At 37.4% G+C, this 18,207-nt stretch overlaps 3 protein-coding genes across 3 annotated transcripts; 2 read left to right on the top strand and 1 right to left on the bottom strand.

Annotated features, from left to right (window-relative positions):
• The first annotated feature begins 1,515 nt into the window (after window positions 1-1,515).
• On the top strand, window positions 1,516-9,462 carry LOC141909505 (peroxisomal acyl-coenzyme A oxidase 1-like). Its single transcript, XM_074799910.1, has 14 exons — window positions 1,516-1,685; window positions 2,223-2,382; window positions 3,387-3,547; window positions 3,666-3,773; window positions 4,102-4,221; window positions 4,498-4,613; window positions 5,137-5,312; window positions 5,968-6,127; window positions 6,696-6,886; window positions 7,415-7,567; window positions 7,923-8,028; window positions 8,118-8,264; window positions 8,686-8,892; window positions 9,269-9,462. Exons 1-14 carry the CDS (start codon window positions 1,541-1,543, stop codon window positions 9,326-9,328), a joined length of 2,010 nt encoding a protein of 669 aa, XP_074656011.1. The 5' UTR covers window positions 1,516-1,540; the 3' UTR covers window positions 9,329-9,462.
• A 291-nt stretch (window positions 9,463-9,753) lies between these two features.
• LOC141910160 (endoplasmic reticulum-Golgi intermediate compartment protein 3-like) lies at window positions 9,754-17,394 on the top strand. The gene is made up of 11 exons (XM_074800881.1): window positions 9,754-9,952; window positions 10,442-10,600; window positions 11,340-11,462; window positions 11,799-11,836; window positions 11,946-12,007; window positions 12,954-13,119; window positions 13,361-13,450; window positions 13,528-13,624; window positions 15,604-15,668; window positions 15,821-15,966; window positions 16,452-17,394. Exons 1-11 carry the CDS (start codon window positions 9,853-9,855, stop codon window positions 16,585-16,587), a joined length of 1,182 nt encoding a protein of 393 aa, XP_074656982.1. The 5' UTR covers window positions 9,754-9,852; the 3' UTR covers window positions 16,588-17,394.
• Window positions 14,041-15,527, bottom strand: LOC141910161 (reactive oxygen species modulator 1-like). Its single transcript, XM_074800882.1, has 3 exons — window positions 15,443-15,527; window positions 14,930-15,089; window positions 14,041-14,295 (listed from the first exon to the last, which is right to left on the bottom strand). The coding sequence occupies exons 2-3, from the start codon at window positions 15,073-15,075 to the stop codon at window positions 14,187-14,189; spliced, it is 255 nt and encodes an 84-aa protein (XP_074656983.1). The 5' UTR covers window positions 15,076-15,089; window positions 15,443-15,527; the 3' UTR covers window positions 14,041-14,186.
• Window positions 17,395-18,207: the final 813 nt, after the last annotated feature.

Genomic DNA, 18,207 nt, shown 5'->3' with positions numbered 1-18,207 from the left:
TTGTAAATATGAAACATTCCCGTTTTTCTTGTTATAAGAATTTTCCTCAGTTAAGGTTTCAAGGTCAGGTTATGAAAGTCCGCATAGGAATATGTATATATATGTGCTGATATATAATTACTCAGGTTGTTCAAGCAATAAAATAGAAGTATTTGATGTGGAAATATACGATGAATTTTGTGTGATTTTTCTTGTGGTACAGAAAGATCTTGATAAACTGTTGTATAATGAATACAGTTATATTAAAACTGTAAAGGGAAAAATTTTATGATTCTGAAACATTCCTGTTTTTCTAGTGGCTTGATGTTTAAATATTATGATGGTTTTTGTGATTGTGAAACATTCCAGTTTTTCACAGTCCAGGTTTGTCTAGGTTACAAAGATAAAACTTATAAAAATCGTGAGGGTGATTTTGTTGGAAGATTTTATCAGTAATTTGTGATTTGCACTGATACTGATGATGGTTACTCGCGTTATGTATTCAATCTATTAAATATAAACTAGCAGTGATAATAAATAGCTACTTGCGATTTCATATGATCTCATTTTTATAATATGTTAAACAGGCAAAGTCTAATTAAGTCATGTAAACTTTGTATGTTTTCATTTTCATTGAAGAGTTAGATTGTATATAATTTTGAACACGATTACATATAAACATGTGTGTTCTAAAAATGTAGATAGAGATGTATTTATATGTGTAAATTCATTTGGAAAAACATGACCTTTTATGATTGTTTGATATTTGTTGTTTGTTCATTTGGATTTTTGTTCTCAAAACAGGATTTTATTTGTAAACAGCAGAAGGTGAAAAATGAATGAAAGAGGATAAAAGCCAATAGCTATGAATTTCTTTTTATTCATTGGTTTTATCTTGGAAAAGTGAAGAAAGAAGATGTAACCCCAGCACCTCGGAATATAGACCCCAACCACATTCAGCAATCAGGATACTCTGATCTGCTACGCCTGTCGACAGAATGAGGCTATGGTACAGTGTCTGCTTCATAGGAAAGATGTAATAAGGAGTTGTCAAAAAACCTAATTGCCAAATAGTGAGATGACATCGCCACCTAACGGATTATAAATGAGCTAGTCCATCGGTATACTCATCGCCATCTCTTAACGATCCAAGAAACTAAAATTTTTTTCAATTTGGTGTCCACGGGGAAAATAGAGCGGGGATTAAATCTGTGAAACAAAATTTGTGCTAACCGGCACCCAACTTATTTTGCACAAAACTCTGACTTGAAGTGGTCGCAGCATATGTTTAGTTTGGCTCTCTTAAAAAAAACTGGCTTAATTTATCCTAGAAAAAAATTCTTATCCTTACTCTCGCAAGCAAATGGGATGGCTCCAACTAAATCACGGCATGAAAGCTCAATCAAATATGTTTGTAAAAAAAACTAGTTTTATAGCCATGTCTGTCAGTTGAAATCTGCTTTTCGTCAATAAAGCTCATTCAATTTGAAAAAGACATAGACATTTTTTATTAGAGCGATTGAATCTCAGGGTTGTCATCATGATCATGTGACTGGACAAAATGGCAGATGTCAGAGGCCTAGCTCCTGAATCGGAAATTAACAAAAATTTGCTGTTAGAAAGAAAGAAGGCGACTTTTAATTCGATTCAATTAACTCATTTCCTCGACGGGTCTAAAGAGAACACGGAAAGACGCAGACATGTTGGTGAGCTATGGCAATTTATTAGAAAAGCATTCAAGAAGCTACGCAAGAAATATTTAGATTTACTTTTTTGCATTTATTTAGTGCTATTATGGCTATTAATCGCCAAAGCTCTTGATGAAAATAATAGCACTATCTAATTTAGCACAGCTTCTTCATCAGTATGTTGATTTTACATAAAAAAGGCCATAAAAAACCTGGTGAGTAACCGTCAGTAACCTGTCAGTGGTTTTAGTTTCACGATCAGGTTGGTATATTAAGCTCATCCGATTATAAATGCTTACCACCCAACGATTAGGGTACTAACCTCAGGCACGGATCCAGAGGACAGTATCACAAAATCGGTACCATATCATTATATGTTCATGGCCAAACAATACAACGTATACTATAGGCCCCCTATCATTAGTGATTTTAGTCGGTAGTTTTAACATTAACGTTTTTTATGAACCCCCTCCTGGAAAAAGTCCTGTATCCGCGCCTGAACCTATGACGAACGATCAAATTGAATGATATGTTATGTTTTGATTATGTTTTCAGAAAGTTTGGCTTTAACCGATGAAGTTTACAAACATAAACCGGTGTGTTTCATGTCGAGAGACGAGGCGTACGATATATCGGTGAAAAAACGAACCCACGCAATACAAAAACTGAAACAATTAGATTTAACTTCACCCGAAGATAAATATTATTATGAAAGGTACATTTTGACGATCCGTAATCATTCGTTAAGTAAAATTAGTTCATTTTAAAAGTCTAAAACAGGGTCCCTACAACTCCTTGATTCCTTGAAAACTTCTAAACCAAAGATATTTTTCAAGGTACTTGAATATGCTTGAATGTGAGCAAAATGCCCAAAAGTCCTTGAAAATTCCTTGAATTTTGAGAAATTGGCAATTTTTTGGCTCTGGGTCTACTTATTATATACACATAATTCTACCGAATTAAATGGTTTACTGAGAAAAACAGTACTGATTTAGGAGTCAACAGTAATTGAGATATGAAAGGGATACAGACGCTACTCGCCTTGAAAACTCCTTGAAAAGTCCTTGAATTCTGGAATGACTGATATGCAGGGACCCTGTAAAATTTTACTGAGATCTGTGATCGGTAATTGGGTGCTGTTTTTTGGGGCTGGGGAACAATACGGCAGTAACCTGACTGCAATTAACTGATATCTATCTCAGTGTAGAGTTAACTAATAAAAACCCACAGTTAGATCTGTAAAAACAGTTTATTTTCCTTACAGTTTTGAGGCTTTAACTAAGCCTCATCATCAGAAGAACAAAAAGTTTTTGTTTTTGTTCCTCTGATGATGGGGCTTAGTTAAAGCCTCGAAACTGTAAGCAAAATCAACTGTTTTACAGATCTAACTGTGGGTTTTATTTGTTAATGGCAGTAACCTCTTCTTTTACTACAAACCGCGGCTGGTAATCCGATCATAAAAGCATACCGCCCAGGAAAACGTAGCCAACTAGGGAGCCATGAAAATATCTTTGCAGTTTTCTATAGAACAGGCACCTTCTAGGGAAAATTTTCCAGTTAAGGATTCTAAATTCTAGGGTCTGGAATATATCTATAACACTGGCCTAGAATGAATCTGTTTTCCCCCTAAAAATGTCATTAATTTTTGCTTGGCTTGTTGTTAAACGAAGCTTCAAATCGTCGATTTCTTGAAGTTCGATCGTTTTGTACGGTTTCCAGGATTGTGGCTCATCGAGAGAATTCACCGTTCGGACTTCACTTCGTGATGTTTCTGCCGACTTTGATGAATCAAACGACGCCGGAACAACAAGCAAAATGGCTGCCGAAAGCGATGAATTGCGAAATATTAGGGACGTACGCTCAAACCGAGATGGGCCATGGTGAGATTTTCTCATTTTTTTGATTAGAACGATTTTGGTTAAACGTTTTTTTTTTTTTTTCAAATTTCTGACGGTTTAAGCGAAAATTTTGTCGCAAGTTTTTATTCTTCATTTCAAGGAACGTTCCTGCGAGGACTCGAAACAACTGCCACCTACGATTCGAACACCGAGGAATTCGTGCTGAATAGCCCGACGTTGACCGCTACAAAATGGTGGCCCGGAAATCGTAAGCTAAAACAAGAATATTCCGAGAATATTCGTAGAGTAGCCGTGTTAACCAGGTTTAAAATAAGTAACGAGACGAGTAGTACTATATTCAGGTTAACTACTTATTTGATGCACGAGCTTTCGCTTCTAATGAATAGAGGCTTCATCACTCATTCACCCGATGAAGCTTCTATTCATTAGAAGCGAAAGCTCGTGCGTCAAATAAATAGTTAACCTGAATATAGTACTACTCGTCTCGTTATCGGTACTTCAGAATATTCTGGAAATTTTTCAATTTTCTTTCCTTTTTGATTTTAAATATTGTGAGTTTTACGAATTATTTGCAGTGGGGAAATCGTCGAATCACGCGATTGTTTTGGCTCAGTTGTATACGAGAGGTGAATGTTACGGGATTCATGCGTTTATGTTACAAACGCGAAGGTCAGATAACCATCAGCCTGTACCAGGTAAACTATCCAAATGGAAGCTCATCAAAATTTGAAATGGGCTACCCCGGTATGTTTTATTTTCGAAAAACACATTTATTGTTTTTCTGCAGTGGAATAATATTCCATATACCGTTTATGCATACTTTGTATGCACAGTCAATTGCATAGTTCTAGCTCATGACATGTTCTATGATCGGTGAGTTTCAAGCTCATTGATTGCTGTATTTGTTTACCAGGGGGTGTTTCAGGTCCCTGGACCCAGAGTTTTGGAATGACATCGATTGCGTTTTCTAGGTGTGACATTAGGAGATATCGGCCCGAAATTTGGTTACAATACGAATGATAACGGCTTCATGAGTTTAAACGAAGTGAGAATTCCGCGTATGAACATGCTGATGAAACACGCGAAGGTAAACTCTCGAAGTGACCAGAAACGAGTTCCAAAACATATAACAAAAATTCGATTCGATTTCTACATTGTGTAGCTGGCCCTAGTTAATCCATATACCAGATGATGAAGAGTTTACCCCTGGCAGTGTCGCCCCTTTCATTTACGCATCCACCGCTCTGAAGATCAGCCACCTTTTATGAAATATCTTCTGCCGCTACCAGAGTGAATATCAATATTCTATCAATACTGATCAGTGCTTCGAAATATATCCAGCTAACGTTAAAAATAGAAGATTACGCAAAAATTAAGCTTGAATTTTCTTTATTTTTTGGAGTATCAAAAGCCTTGCTACATCAGCGGTTACGATGTTATACGCTTAACAATGAACTTTCAAATTCTCCCTTTCAAATTCTCGCTTACGGATAACACTGCCTGGATAGATACACAACCACTATCATAACTTATGGAAAACTGTGCGTTGATTTGTTAATTACAATTCTCCACATATTTGACTATTTTTTGTTGTTGTTGTCGTTGTGCAGGTAACGAAAGACGGGTTTTACGTGAAGAATGATTCCGGTCACTCGAAGTCGACGTACGGAACAATGGTATTCATACGATCGTTGCTCGTTAGCGATATCGCGAACGCGCTCAGTGAAGCATGCACGATCGCCGTGCGTTACAGCGCCGTCAGACAACAATCGGAAATTACTCCCGGGTTGGTGTTGTTAAACTATGATGATAATATTACGGTGCAATAATATATTTTATTTCCACTAGATATTACAATATATCATTATACATTATAAAAATGAAGTTAAATGAAATATTTTAATATTAAGCAGGGGTGACTTGAAGAAGCCATTTAAGACTTATGTCACACGTACAAGTCCCCCAAACTTGTCTCCAGAAAATCTGTTCGTTATAACCGATAGTTCTAAAATAAACCTTGTTACGACAAACTTCTCGGCAACCAGAAAATCTGTGCGTTATAACTGATATGGTAGTTCATTGTATCCCGTATGAAATTTCTGGGGTTAGAGAGGTAGGGTCACAATTACGAGGTATAACAACGTTCCTCTGTAATGAATTTTATATTTAGCACTATTTCTGAAATGTAAAACCATCCGTACACTTTGTGAAACATTATGGTTATGAAAGAACTTCGGGAGAAAAACAATTTCAACCATAAAACGTTCTTTGAAACATCAAAGTTTTGAAATGAAGTTTACAATTATTTAGGCTATAACAAACATTCTTCGGAAAGGAACTCTGTAAAATGTGGGCATAGGACCTCCCTTGCCCAAATGGCCACAAATTCATATTTCGATATCGTTTTATTTTCATACCTCGTATTGTTTTTGACTTTCCAGCACGGAAGCGCAAATATTAGATTACAAAACGCAACAGTACAAACTGTTACCGTTGGTTGCTACTAGTTACACGTTTTTCGTCGTCGGACGACTGATGCGAGAAATGTATTTCACGATTCAAGAACGAATTGAAAACGGCGAAATCGATTTAGTGCCAGAGGTAACAAAAATAACTTGGTCTAAGTTCTGGGGCCGGTAGCATAGTCATGACTTACACTTAAGACCAGTCTAAGACCAACTTAGTTCCATAGCCAATCTAACAACTTAAGACCAGTCTTAAGATTTAAGACCAATTTTTGACTTAAGTCACGACTATGCAACTGGCCCCTGTAGTTTAGTGAGTTCAGTATGATTCAGTTCAGTTCAGAGTTTGTAAATGAACCTACAGTCAACCCCCGATATACCGCCCACATCAGTGCAGAATGATTTTGTCATTATGAAGAGTATAGCGGTATATCGGGTGTGTTTTACTATGTATTTGTATGAGATGTACATTGAGAAATCCTAGCGACAGGCAGGGTGGCGGTAAATGGGAGGGCGGAAAATCGGGGAATGACTGTATTTTTAACGACTTAGTCACAATAACAGAATTGTATAATTTCATAATAGTTAAATTGATTTGACCTGTAATATTTTGAAACGCTATTATCTGCCTTGGCTGGGCCCATTCCGTCCAATCGATAGTCGTTCCAAAAATAGATAGTATACTATTTCTTCGTTATTTCCAGTTACATGCTTTGAGCGCTGGTTTGAAAGCTTTCACGTCAGATGTTATAACAATCGGATTAGAAACTTGTCGTACGTCTTGCGGTGGTCACGGTTACTCGTGGTCGAGCGGTTTTCCGAAAATCTACACTGATATTTGCCCGGCCGTGACGTACGAGGGGGAAAATACTGTCATGTACTTACAGACTGCCAGGTAGAGGGCATGGCTAACAATACAGACTCGGGGTTCTTAAAGATCAGAGAAAACTGGGGAATCTCGGATCTATTCTCTGCAGGGAAAAATTCAGACAATACTGACTCGCCATTCCTTGGGAATTTGAATTTTTAGAGTCACTAGGAACCTTTTGATAAGAAACAGTCCCTACTGAGGATATCTTATAATTTAATCGGGGAATTTGAATTTTTGATGTCTTGCTTTTGCACAGTGAACCTCTTGAAAAGTAACCACCTGAGGATATCTTCTGATTTGATGAGGGAATTCTTGGTCACAAGAGACATGGATATATCAGGGAATTTTGGATTCCCAATCCCTGATTTGTAAGAATCCTGGTGACAGCAGGTGCTGTAAGCCAATATTTTTTTCTTAACTTTCCGTGATAAGATTTATTCTAAATTACCGAGGTAAATCATCAATGTCACTGACTATTATCAACTGGAATTCTTTAGTATCTGTATTCGGCTTGTTACCAGTCGGTTACAAAATTTGTCATCATCGTTTCAGATATTTAGTGAAGTGTCGAGGTTTGGCACTGAACGGACAGAAGTTAACAGGATCTGTAGCATATATTAGCGATAATATCAACCAATCATGCTCGATTAGTTCAACTTTAAACATTCACAGTTTGGTCGACGCCTTCAAGCATAACGCTCAGAGGTATGTTTAGAGCCAATCAGATGTAAAAATTTATTTGTTACCGTATAGCAAATCTAGAATTTCATCCAAAACAGGAAAATTCTGATAATTTTATACCGGCTATAACAAATAGGGCTCGGTTCCACAGTTGTGAGTTAGAGTTAACTCTTGAGTTAAAATCAATTCATTTTCAATGTGTTGAATCTGAGTTAAATCTTTACTCACAACTGTGGAACTGGGTCCAGATTATTATTTAAAAGTCCAGCGTTGCCGCTAACTCAGGTTTGAAACTTGTAATATTCGAAGAGACTCTTACTCGATATTTGATCCCAAATGAATGAAACGTTGAAGACAATGATGTTGGTATTTGTTGTAGAGAGGTGATACAAATGTACGATCGCTTGGAACATTCGAAACTTGAAGGAAATCAATCAGAAATTGCGTGGAACATGTGCTCCGTACAACTAGTTCAAGGCGCTAAGGTTTACGAAAACGAAAATATTCTCAGAAATTTTAATTTGTATTACCTTAAAGATGGCCAATGTTGATATCTGAGTTTGTTCTATTTCAGGCACATTGCCAATATTTCATTGTCAAGACATTTGCCGACTGTCTGCAACAAGGTGACCTTGAGCCGTCTGTCAAAACGATTTTGACAAAACTTTTCCAGCTTTATGGTGTCTACAACATCAAAGAACGTCTGGGAGACTTCTTACAGGTACTATAGATACACAGAGTTCTTATAGATCAGGGAAATCCGAGAATTCTGACTCTATTCCTGAAAATCATGGAAAAGACGGTAAATTTGAATTTTTGGTGTCTAGTTGTTCTGGCTAATGACGAGTGGCACAAGGAACCTCTTGATAAGAAACAGCCCTCACTGAGGATATCTTATAATTCAATCAGGGAATTTTTGGTGTTTTGTTGTTCTTGCTAATTAATGACGAGTGGCACAAGGAACCTCTTGAAAAAAGAAACGGCCCGTTTTATAATCTAACCAAAAAATTTTCAGTCAAGGAAAATCATGAGAATATCGGGGAATTTTGGACTCGCTGATCTGTAAGAACCCTGGCTGTGTAGGTATATCGAAGACGAGATGATTTTCAGATTCGATGAGTTTGATGTTGTTCTTGTTTTAGGATGGATTTATGAATTCGGGTCAGGTGGAGACCGTCGTCGACGGTGTATTGAAACTACTAGACGTACTGCGACCTGACGCTGTGGCGCTAGTCGACGCGTTCGATTTTCACGATCGTGTTCTAGACAGCGTGCTCGGCCGATACGACGGACAAGTTTACAAACATTTGATGACGTGGGCGCAAAATTCATCTCTCAATAAAACACAGGTATATATCGATAAACCTTGATATCCAGGATCCGGTTCCACAGTTCTGAGTTAAGATTTGACTCGGAGTTAACTCATTGGATATATATTGATTTGCAACTGTGGAACTGGGTTTCATAGATGTGGAAGCAAAATAATCTCTGGGAAAATTTTGAAATTTGTCGGTTATGACCATGGTTTCTCATTGTTACTATGATGGTTGTTACCGAGATTTATGAGTTACCCCTAGTGATAACTATGGTACTCAGTCTATGAAACCGGGCCCAGGTCTATAGTTATGGGTTAATATTTGAATCTAGGATCGTAGTCATTGGAAGTGGTTTGAGCTTAGATTCATTCAAGAAATAAAATTTCAATTTTGTCAATTTCTTTTTCAGGTGCATCCCTCGTTTTTCAAGTATATAAAACCGATGTTCAACAAGATGTCTAAGTTATGACGGAAGTTGTTTGAGACCCTAATGATATTAAACCTTTCATTCCAGTATTCGAATGATATAGCAATGTATCAATTATGTCTTTAAATATTTTAATTAGCATGAATGAACTTGTTAGAATTATATAAATTATTCAATATTTTTTATGTCTATAAGTTTCCAGTTGTATTATAGGTCCTTAAATCGTGACGAGTAATAAATCTAATGGTTATTTAATTTAGATTAGTTAGATGCTTTTGTTGAATTTTTGGCGTCTAGATTTCTTCTAGTTTTTTGTCAAAATGTACTAATACATTTGAACTTTCCAATTGCGTCCGGCCCGTAAACCGTGTGATTTTCACTCTGACCAGCCAGTGCCGCCACCTACGGCTGTCTTACTCCTATTGAATACAGTCCAATTACGTTTTTTCCGCTTCATCAAGCGCTCCCTCGAACGGAGGCGAGAAAGCGTTACGCGCATGCGTACTCGAGGAAATCCACGACGATTTTCTCTGTTTTTCGGCATTTTAACTGATTTCTAGATTAAAATGGATTCAAGCTCGAGTGTGATGAGTCGTCTGCGTCAGTTCGACGCCTATCCTAAAACACTTGAGGATTTTAGAGTGAAAACTTTCTCCGGAGCGGCCGGTAATTACCTAAAAAACAAACATTCAATTTCAATCAAATACATTTTATTTATTCATCTAGATTTTTGTACCGTTCCCTGTTACCGGTTTTTGCTCGAGTAAAATTACATTCTTCCTCTACTCCCATTCTCTAGACCAGCTCAACCTGTTCACAGGGACTTGTCATAACTAGCCAGGCGCCCTATATAGTAGAGAGGGGGGTTGTCATTGATACTTGACGTGGCTGGTTTTGCCCGCTGTCTGGCAACGTCTCAACAAAAATTAGGATTTTTTCAACCAGTGTCAGTGACCAGTCCTCCCTCCTATCTAATTAGGGTTTCTGCTGCTTAGATTGTTGAAATTATAAGTGTTCATTGATTCAATGGGGAACCGGATGAAATACTTATGGTATATATCCACCGGTTATCTTTAAGCAACTTTTGAGCAACTGTCCCCTGTTCTCAAACCAAGAACGTGGTCAGTAAGTAGTTATTCTATGATATTTCTATAGTGACACTCGTCAGCGGAATTCTGATGTTGACGTTGTTTTTATCGGAATTGAACTTCTACCTGACGACCGAAGTTCAGCCGGAATTATTCGTCGACGTGATGAGAGAGAAAAAACTAAAAATCAACGTTGACGTTACGTTTCCTAAAGTCGCCTGTTCTTGTAAGTATTTCTCATTTGTATTCTATTAAAACTTTGCTTGAAAGGACGTCAAGTGTGACCAAGCTCAGTCAGTTTTCATAGCATGCACCTGATATAGGCCGTAAGGACCAGCTAAGAGGTTCAACAGAAACATAGAAAGCGTTTTGATACATTTTACGTTGTATTGAAACACTGCCAAAAATTCTGCTTCTAATAGGGTTGTCTCGGTAAAAGAAAACCGTTTTCTTAAAGAGATCATGTTTAACAATACATGTCTCCATTTCTACCAACTGAAGTTTTTTTTCAAATCATCGGAAAATTACAGTTTGTAGGTGTGGAAACATGTTGTGACACGTTCAAATCATCGGGTCACTTTTCTTCAACCCGACTTAATGAAGACTTTTTGCAATCCTTCAAAACTGAGTAGAATGGATTAAAAAAATTTTTTTTTTGATCTTAAAATAGGGATTGTCCCTGTTATTTATTAATTTGCTTGGTAAATTTCGTTTGATTTTTCGATTGAGTGTCCCTTACAGACCCACCACACCTGCCGGGAGCGAAACAGGGGGTTCGATTTTGAAATCAGTGAAATTGATGTTTTAGTTGAACTGCCAGCCGATTCTGGTCCTTTAAGGGTCTGTATCAGGTAGGCCTATGTACCAGTAAAACTGACTGAGCTAGGCCATCCGACACCCTCGAGTTGGAATAGACACTAGTCCGTCTCCGAACACCGGTAACTATTGACCGGATTGTTTTACAGTTTTAACGATTGATGCTATGGACGTATCGGGCGAACAGCAAATCGACGTCGCTGCAAATCTGTTCAAAACTCGTTTAGACATCAACGGTAAACAGGTCACCGACGAACCTCCTGCCGTTCAGAGTATGTATTCTATGAGAAATTCATAAAACAATGAAAGTATAAAAAGATAAAAACCCACTATCTACAGATTAAAAGAATTTAAAATCAAGAATTATTTTTTCGAACAATCTGAAATATATAATAAACACGACGTTTCGATCTCACCCTAGAAATCATCGTCAGGTGTGAATGAAACTATGAAACTAGGTTTTCACTGACTACTGATCCTGTTTCACAAAGAAGGATCAACTCTTAAATAGATTTAGGATTAACTGTGAATTTTAGAACCGGGTCTAAAAAATGTAAAAATTTTATTCTAAAATCGAAAGTAGTAATTTGTCTAAACTTTATTTTCAGCTGTTGGTAGTGATAAAAAGGAAACTAATGATCCTTTGGTAAGCGTGAAAAAATTGAAGAATTAAAAACAAACTCTAAAATTGATCGTGTTGAATCGGATTCCGCGAAGGTGTTTGATATTTTTATTTTATTTTTCATCATCTTCAGGAGAAACCGTTGGATCCGAATCGATGTGAATCGTGCTACGGAGCGGAAAATGCTGTAATGAAGTAAGTGAATTCCGACACCTTTTAGCGTCAAATACGCTGGAATGAAGCCCTTAAAAAATTAGAAATTGTTAATTTTCTGAGCATCTGGAGTGAATCCAAAACTAAGTGACCCCCCCTATCCAAAAAAGAAAAAATTGAAAATTGTTCATTTTCCGAGCATCTGGAGTAATCCCAAAACTAAGTGACCCCCCTCCCCAAAAAAGAAAAAATTGAAAATTGTTCATTTTCAAAACTAAGTGACCAGCATTTATTTGCTGCTGTTTGCCGCAGCTTTCTTCAGCAAGGTTGTGAAAATGTTATCTTTGGCAAAAAATAGGGGGCCCGAGCCACAGGAGGTTCCACTTTATTAAGTGAATACATTTAAAGTGAGAACTATATTTTACAACTTTATTTCATACAAAATGAGGCATAGTTTGAGGTGGATATTTTGATAATTGTTACAATGGATAAAACAGTAGGATATATGTATGAATTTACTGACTGGTTGTACTAACACATGTTGCGTGTGTCACACACACAGACTGTGTGGTTGTAGCTGGTGTCACCTGCTAATGCAGATGTTCACATCAATTTTAACATCTGTCATTGGAAATCAAAAGAAAAAACGGTCCTCGGATTTCTGACCAAATGTGATGCTGTGGTGAAGATTTTTAAACAATTAATTAATGCATAGAATTGAAATATCGTCGAAATAAGGAAAATTATTTTTGCGAAAGATTTTACTTCTTAAGAAAGATTTCTTTACTGAATTAGAATCTTCACTGACAGTCAAGTGGAAATATTTTCTGGTAGAATCAAGATTGTCCCTGTAATAGCAGGTGGCCGGGTACTGTTAAACAATTAGCCCCCTGTATCAACTGAGAGTGCAATAAAAAGAGTGAAGTTTTGAACAGAAATTTGAAAAAAAAAACTAGATTTATGTAATTTTCATGAATTTATCATTGAGATGCTGTAATACATGCGCGGATGTGAGGGAAGCGTATCGTAAGAAAGGTTGGGCGTTTACGAGTCCTGAATCAATCATACAGTGTTCACGTGAGGGCTACGCCGAGAAAATACAACTGGAAAAAAAAGAAGGCTGTCGACTGTACGGATATTTATTAGTAAATAAGGTAATTGTGGAGACGGGTCGATAAATAATGGGTTAAAATTTGACTCCAGTTGAATGACAGTTGACGATTCGAACCTGATGGCATCGCTACACTCAGCCATGGCACAAACCCCTGCCACACTAGACCGGGATCCAGTTCCACAGTTGTGAGTTGAAACTCGAACTGTGAGGCTCTGAAATGTAATAGCAGTATTTATGAATATTTTGATAACGTATGAATTGATTTGTTGATGTTTTTTCAGGTGGCCGGTAATTTTCATTTTGCTCCCGGTAAAAGTTTTCAACAAAGTCACGTACACGTTCACGATTTACAATCATTGGCTGGTGTTAAAGTAAGTATCGAGTATCAGGGCAGGTATCTCGTGATTTCATTCACAATGAAATAAGAATTTGTCTTCTCTAATTTCAGTTTAATATGTCTCATACAATTTATAAATTGTCATTCGGTGAGGAATACCCGGGATTAGTGAATCCTCTAGAATCAGATGTTATTGTCTCAGAAGAAGGTGAGCCAGTGAGGGTGAGGGGGCTAAATCTACCAATTGATTCCATTGTTGTTGAGTTCGCCGCTAATCAGCGATAAACCCAGTTGCGTCGGTAGGCGCTGAGTTGCGTGTCGTCGCCATGAGCCAGCCTAAATATCTGGGTGTTTCTAGTTAATTTTCAATTAAAATGACTCGGGTGAAGTCCTGAACACATGTGAAGTGTGGACAATCAGTGTTTGAAAGTGTGTTGATAAAATGTCTCGTGTTTCTAGATCATTTACAATCAAAAATGTCTTGTGCGAAAGTACTGAACACAGGAGGCAGTAGTTGTTGAGTCCAAACTGCTTATTGAAAACAGACTTTCCTTCCCTCGAAGTTCGTTGAAATTGACAAAGAAATTTAAACGATCAAATGAAATAAATTGCTAAATGTATTTTTACAAATAATACTTTTTTACAAATCATAAATTCCTGATTACGCTCGACAACGAAAGTCTTTAAATCCTAACTGCTAGCACTGGTTCGAATTTAGTCCTGTGAGTGATGTGGTTTAGTGCGAGTATCCACTGTTGGTCACATGCCGACTAGCATCTTATACCGGTACCGACAGCCATGAATGTACCGAACGTCCCTCCTCCTTGAACCATCGTTTTACCGACCGTTTGCACCAATTCGCGACCTCTCATTCCGTATCTGGAGTAGAATCATAAATAAATCTCAAACAAACTGTTTCATAATTTCAGTTTTAGTCAATTGAAACATATGACCGAAACAATAAGGCCAAATAATTCATAAGTACAGTCAACCCCCGATATCCACCACCCCGCCATCTTCACCCGTCAAGGGATTCGAACCCACTCTGCTAAAGCCATTCCCCGAACCCCTTGACCTCACGAGTCGTTGGAGTCGTTACTAGCCGACCAGAATCCGGTCGTACCAATAACAGCGCTTGTTACAAACGACATTAGGCATCTATGGAATTTCCCGGTAAATGGACCAATCAGCGAACACGTAGCGAACGCGGGAGTATTGTCGCGTGTTGATATATGACGTCATGCGCAAAAGCGCCAGTAATGAAATCGCGAGTCGTGAGGCTGGTGGAAGCGAGTTCGGGAGTGATACCGGACCCCTGGCAAGCGAGGATGCCACCCCGCCTACCACCAGGTTTTCTCAATGTACATCTCTATACAAATACATAGTAAAACACCCCCGATATACCGCCATACTCTGTGTACCGCCAAAATCATTCTGCACCGATGTATATCAGGGGTTGACTGTAGTGAAGAACCAATGATAGAGCTGGATGGATCGGGATCCGGAATCTTACCTTAAACAGGAGAACCCTCCAAATAGAGCTCCCGAAGCCATTCCTACGCAAAATCCAATCATGAAACCCATTTTCATCTTTGAGAAACAGCTCGGCTGCCCTCCTCCGTGTTGAGTCGTATACGCACTAGGGGGCGGTGCTGGCATGTCTATCACTCTAACTGAAAAATATGAAACACTACATACGGTTATTTGGGATAAAATTAGTGATTTAAATCAACCCCAACCGTTGGCGAGAAGAGGAGGGTGCAAACTTCTTCCTAGGCAGGTTTTTAAGGGTTTGTGATGATGGATTGGACAGAGACTCAAGGTTTATTGGCTTCGACCACGACTGATATGGGCTTAATGTCTATCTTCGTCTACTGGTGGCGCTAGTATCGCAATGCGGTGTTACTGGCTATTTCGACGCATTCTTATGTGAAACATGGACGATGTCTTTTCAGTTCGATAACGTTAGAGGGCTGTTTTATTAAACCCGCTTGCCTGTGTTGGATTAATTTGATTGTACACTCACTCAATGCGCTTTAATTCGATGAAATAAAGTACAATTTCTGTCGGTTCGTTTAGTAGCGGTCCGCCATGACAGTTCTGAGTTCTCACTTACCACAGCATGTTTCTGCACCGATCGGGTTCGAATCCCGACTTAATTTTAAAAATCAACTTTCTATTTTTCAGAATCTCTGATGTATCAATATTTTGTGAAAATTGTACCGACAACATACGTAAAAGCAAATGGAAACGTAAGATTATATTTTGAAATTGGAAAAGGACTCAAAGTGAATTTCAATTCACTTAAAATATGACTAAGGAGGGCCCGCTCTGCCTTCAAAATTTTGGACATTTTAGATTGATTTTTTATACCGATCAATGAAATATGTGATTTAATTTTCAGACTGTTTACACGAATCAGTATTCAGTAACTAAACATAAGAAAAAGGTGACGACCACGTTTGGTGGCGCTGGTGAGCACGGTCTACCCGGGGTATTCGTACAGTATGAACTATCACCGATGATGGTAAAATATACTGAAAAACGAAGGTAAAACATTTTTGTAATCTCTCTTGGTAAGATTCAAGAATAGGGGACTAGTGGTTAGGTTTAGGTTAGGTTTAGTTCCCTAATCCTCATTAATTACTATATATATTACTATCATTATGTATCATCATTATCAATTACTATTATTATTATTACTTATTTGATAACTATCACTGCATATATATTGCTATAGTCCCATATTCTTGAATCGCACCCAACAATTCATTAAAATTATCATTAGTTACGTGCGTCGAATTTCACAATAATTGCAATGGTAAAGTTCTACCCGCACTGGGTTGACAGCGATCCTTCCAAGTCCTACTTTTGGAAAACGTTTGGACAAACATCATCTTTGTCCCTCTTTTTGATAGTTAAGTGAGCCTCACATAACTTGTAAAAAAAAGCCTCCTCCAATTAAAAGATCCTACCAAGAAAAGCTTAACTGAAATAAATTTCCTAAAAATGTTTTTAATTTTCAATATTTTCAGGTCTTTTTTGCATTTTTTAACGGGAGTTTGCGCGATTATTGGCGGTGTTTTTACGGTCGCCGGGCTTATCGACTCTTTCATCTATCACTCGTCCCGCGCTATACAAAAAAAAATCGAATTAGGAAAAGCAAATTAGGAAAACCAGAAAACGAGAAAGAGATCTTCATCATCGTCATCATCATCTTCATTGTCATTAGGAAAATTACATTTAAGAAAACCAGAAAAGGAAGAAAAAAATTTTCGAATTTCATCGTCGTTATATAATGCCATCGAAAATAACATCCCTAAAAAGGTATTTATTTTCGAGGCTATTTATTACACATTCCACTGCTGAACAATATTTAGAATACATGAAAAATGCTGTCCGTCGTAAAAATCATGACTCATTATCAAAATCATTCGCGAAATATTCTTTTGTAAAAAAATGATTATGTTCAAATGTTATTAGATAAGGGCTGTTTTCTTTGCAGCATTGTTGTTATCTTTGATTGACAGGGACCATTTACATTAGTTAGGTGTAGGTCGACTCTGCAACTAAAGGCATTTTGATAGGGGTAATTAATGAAAATTTCTAGCGCCCAGTTGGGCAGATTTCAAAACAAAAATGGTCATAAATCATTGATTATAACTGTCTCTGCTTAGAAAATGACAGCCCTTGTTCAGGTTGAATAGAGTCATAGAAGGAAAAATATAAATGATTGTAAGCTTGGTTTAGGTTAGGGTATTAGGTTTAAGGACATTGGGTTAAGCACATTTTAAGTTGGTGAAATCCTTGAAATTCTAGCCTAGAAAGTGTTATTATTTTTGAAAAAATTCAGGCTAGAGACAATAATCTAAAAATTGTTTTTATTTTTCACTTTTAGTTTTATTTATTTATTCATTTCATTGTAAGCTATTTGTGTGTGAATACAATTTGTAGAATTGTAAAATAAAGATAAATAAATTACAGCATAATTTTTTTTTGTTAGAATGAAGGGGCTTAATAATGATCTTTATCTGATCAGATAAAACCAACCCATGTTTCATAAGTGATGATGATTCTTTGAATTATGGACGAATTGAAAAATTCTAGATCAATTCTTAACATGAAAAATACGCAGGGACCCCTGGGCTATCCAAATTTCTTAGCTAACTGATCCAGTGGTTTGTTTGCCTTGTTCCTTCAGTCAATTTTGTCCATTTTTTATTCTCATGACCAGGACAGCTGAGACGCAAGTGAAGGTAAATTCATTGTTGGATGATATATAAAAATGGAGCAACAGCTAAAGGTTATTTGATTGAGCAGCTTTGAAAGACTAAAAAAATTCTGCTCTAGTTGGCCCGTCGAGCCGCCAGTAACAGCTAATGACCCTCATGTGCTGCCTCTATACTTTTCATTAGCGGTAAATTTGTGAACTAATCCGAAAGCACAATATTCCCACTGCGGCAAGTGGATAATAGGTTAGTTCACAATTTTGTCGTTAACGATATACCTGGAGGCAGCACGAGACTGGAAATTTTTTATTAGAGTGGATTGCTGGCAAGTGTGTACCAGAGCCTATTCGAATGCGAATGTTACAGTTCCGATAGAGAACTGAAGAACTCTTTTAGCAATTTTTGGCAGTTTTGATATATTTTCATTCACACTTTATGCTATTACAGATATCTCAAGACGAAACTCCGCAGTCTGTTTTTGAGCATCATCAATGTTTTGAAGTAGTGTTTATGGACGAGTAAAATCGAATATGTCCAGGATCGGCAGATCATGTGACCTATC

The sequence above is a fragment of the Tubulanus polymorphus genome, chromosome 8, assembly GCF_964204645.1.
Source record: "Tubulanus polymorphus chromosome 8, tnTubPoly1.2, whole genome shotgun sequence".
NCBI classification, from domain to species: Eukaryota; Metazoa; Nemertea; class Palaeonemertea; order Tubulaniformes; family Tubulanidae; genus Tubulanus; species Tubulanus polymorphus.
This window is presented reverse-complemented; position numbering and strand designations above follow the sequence as displayed.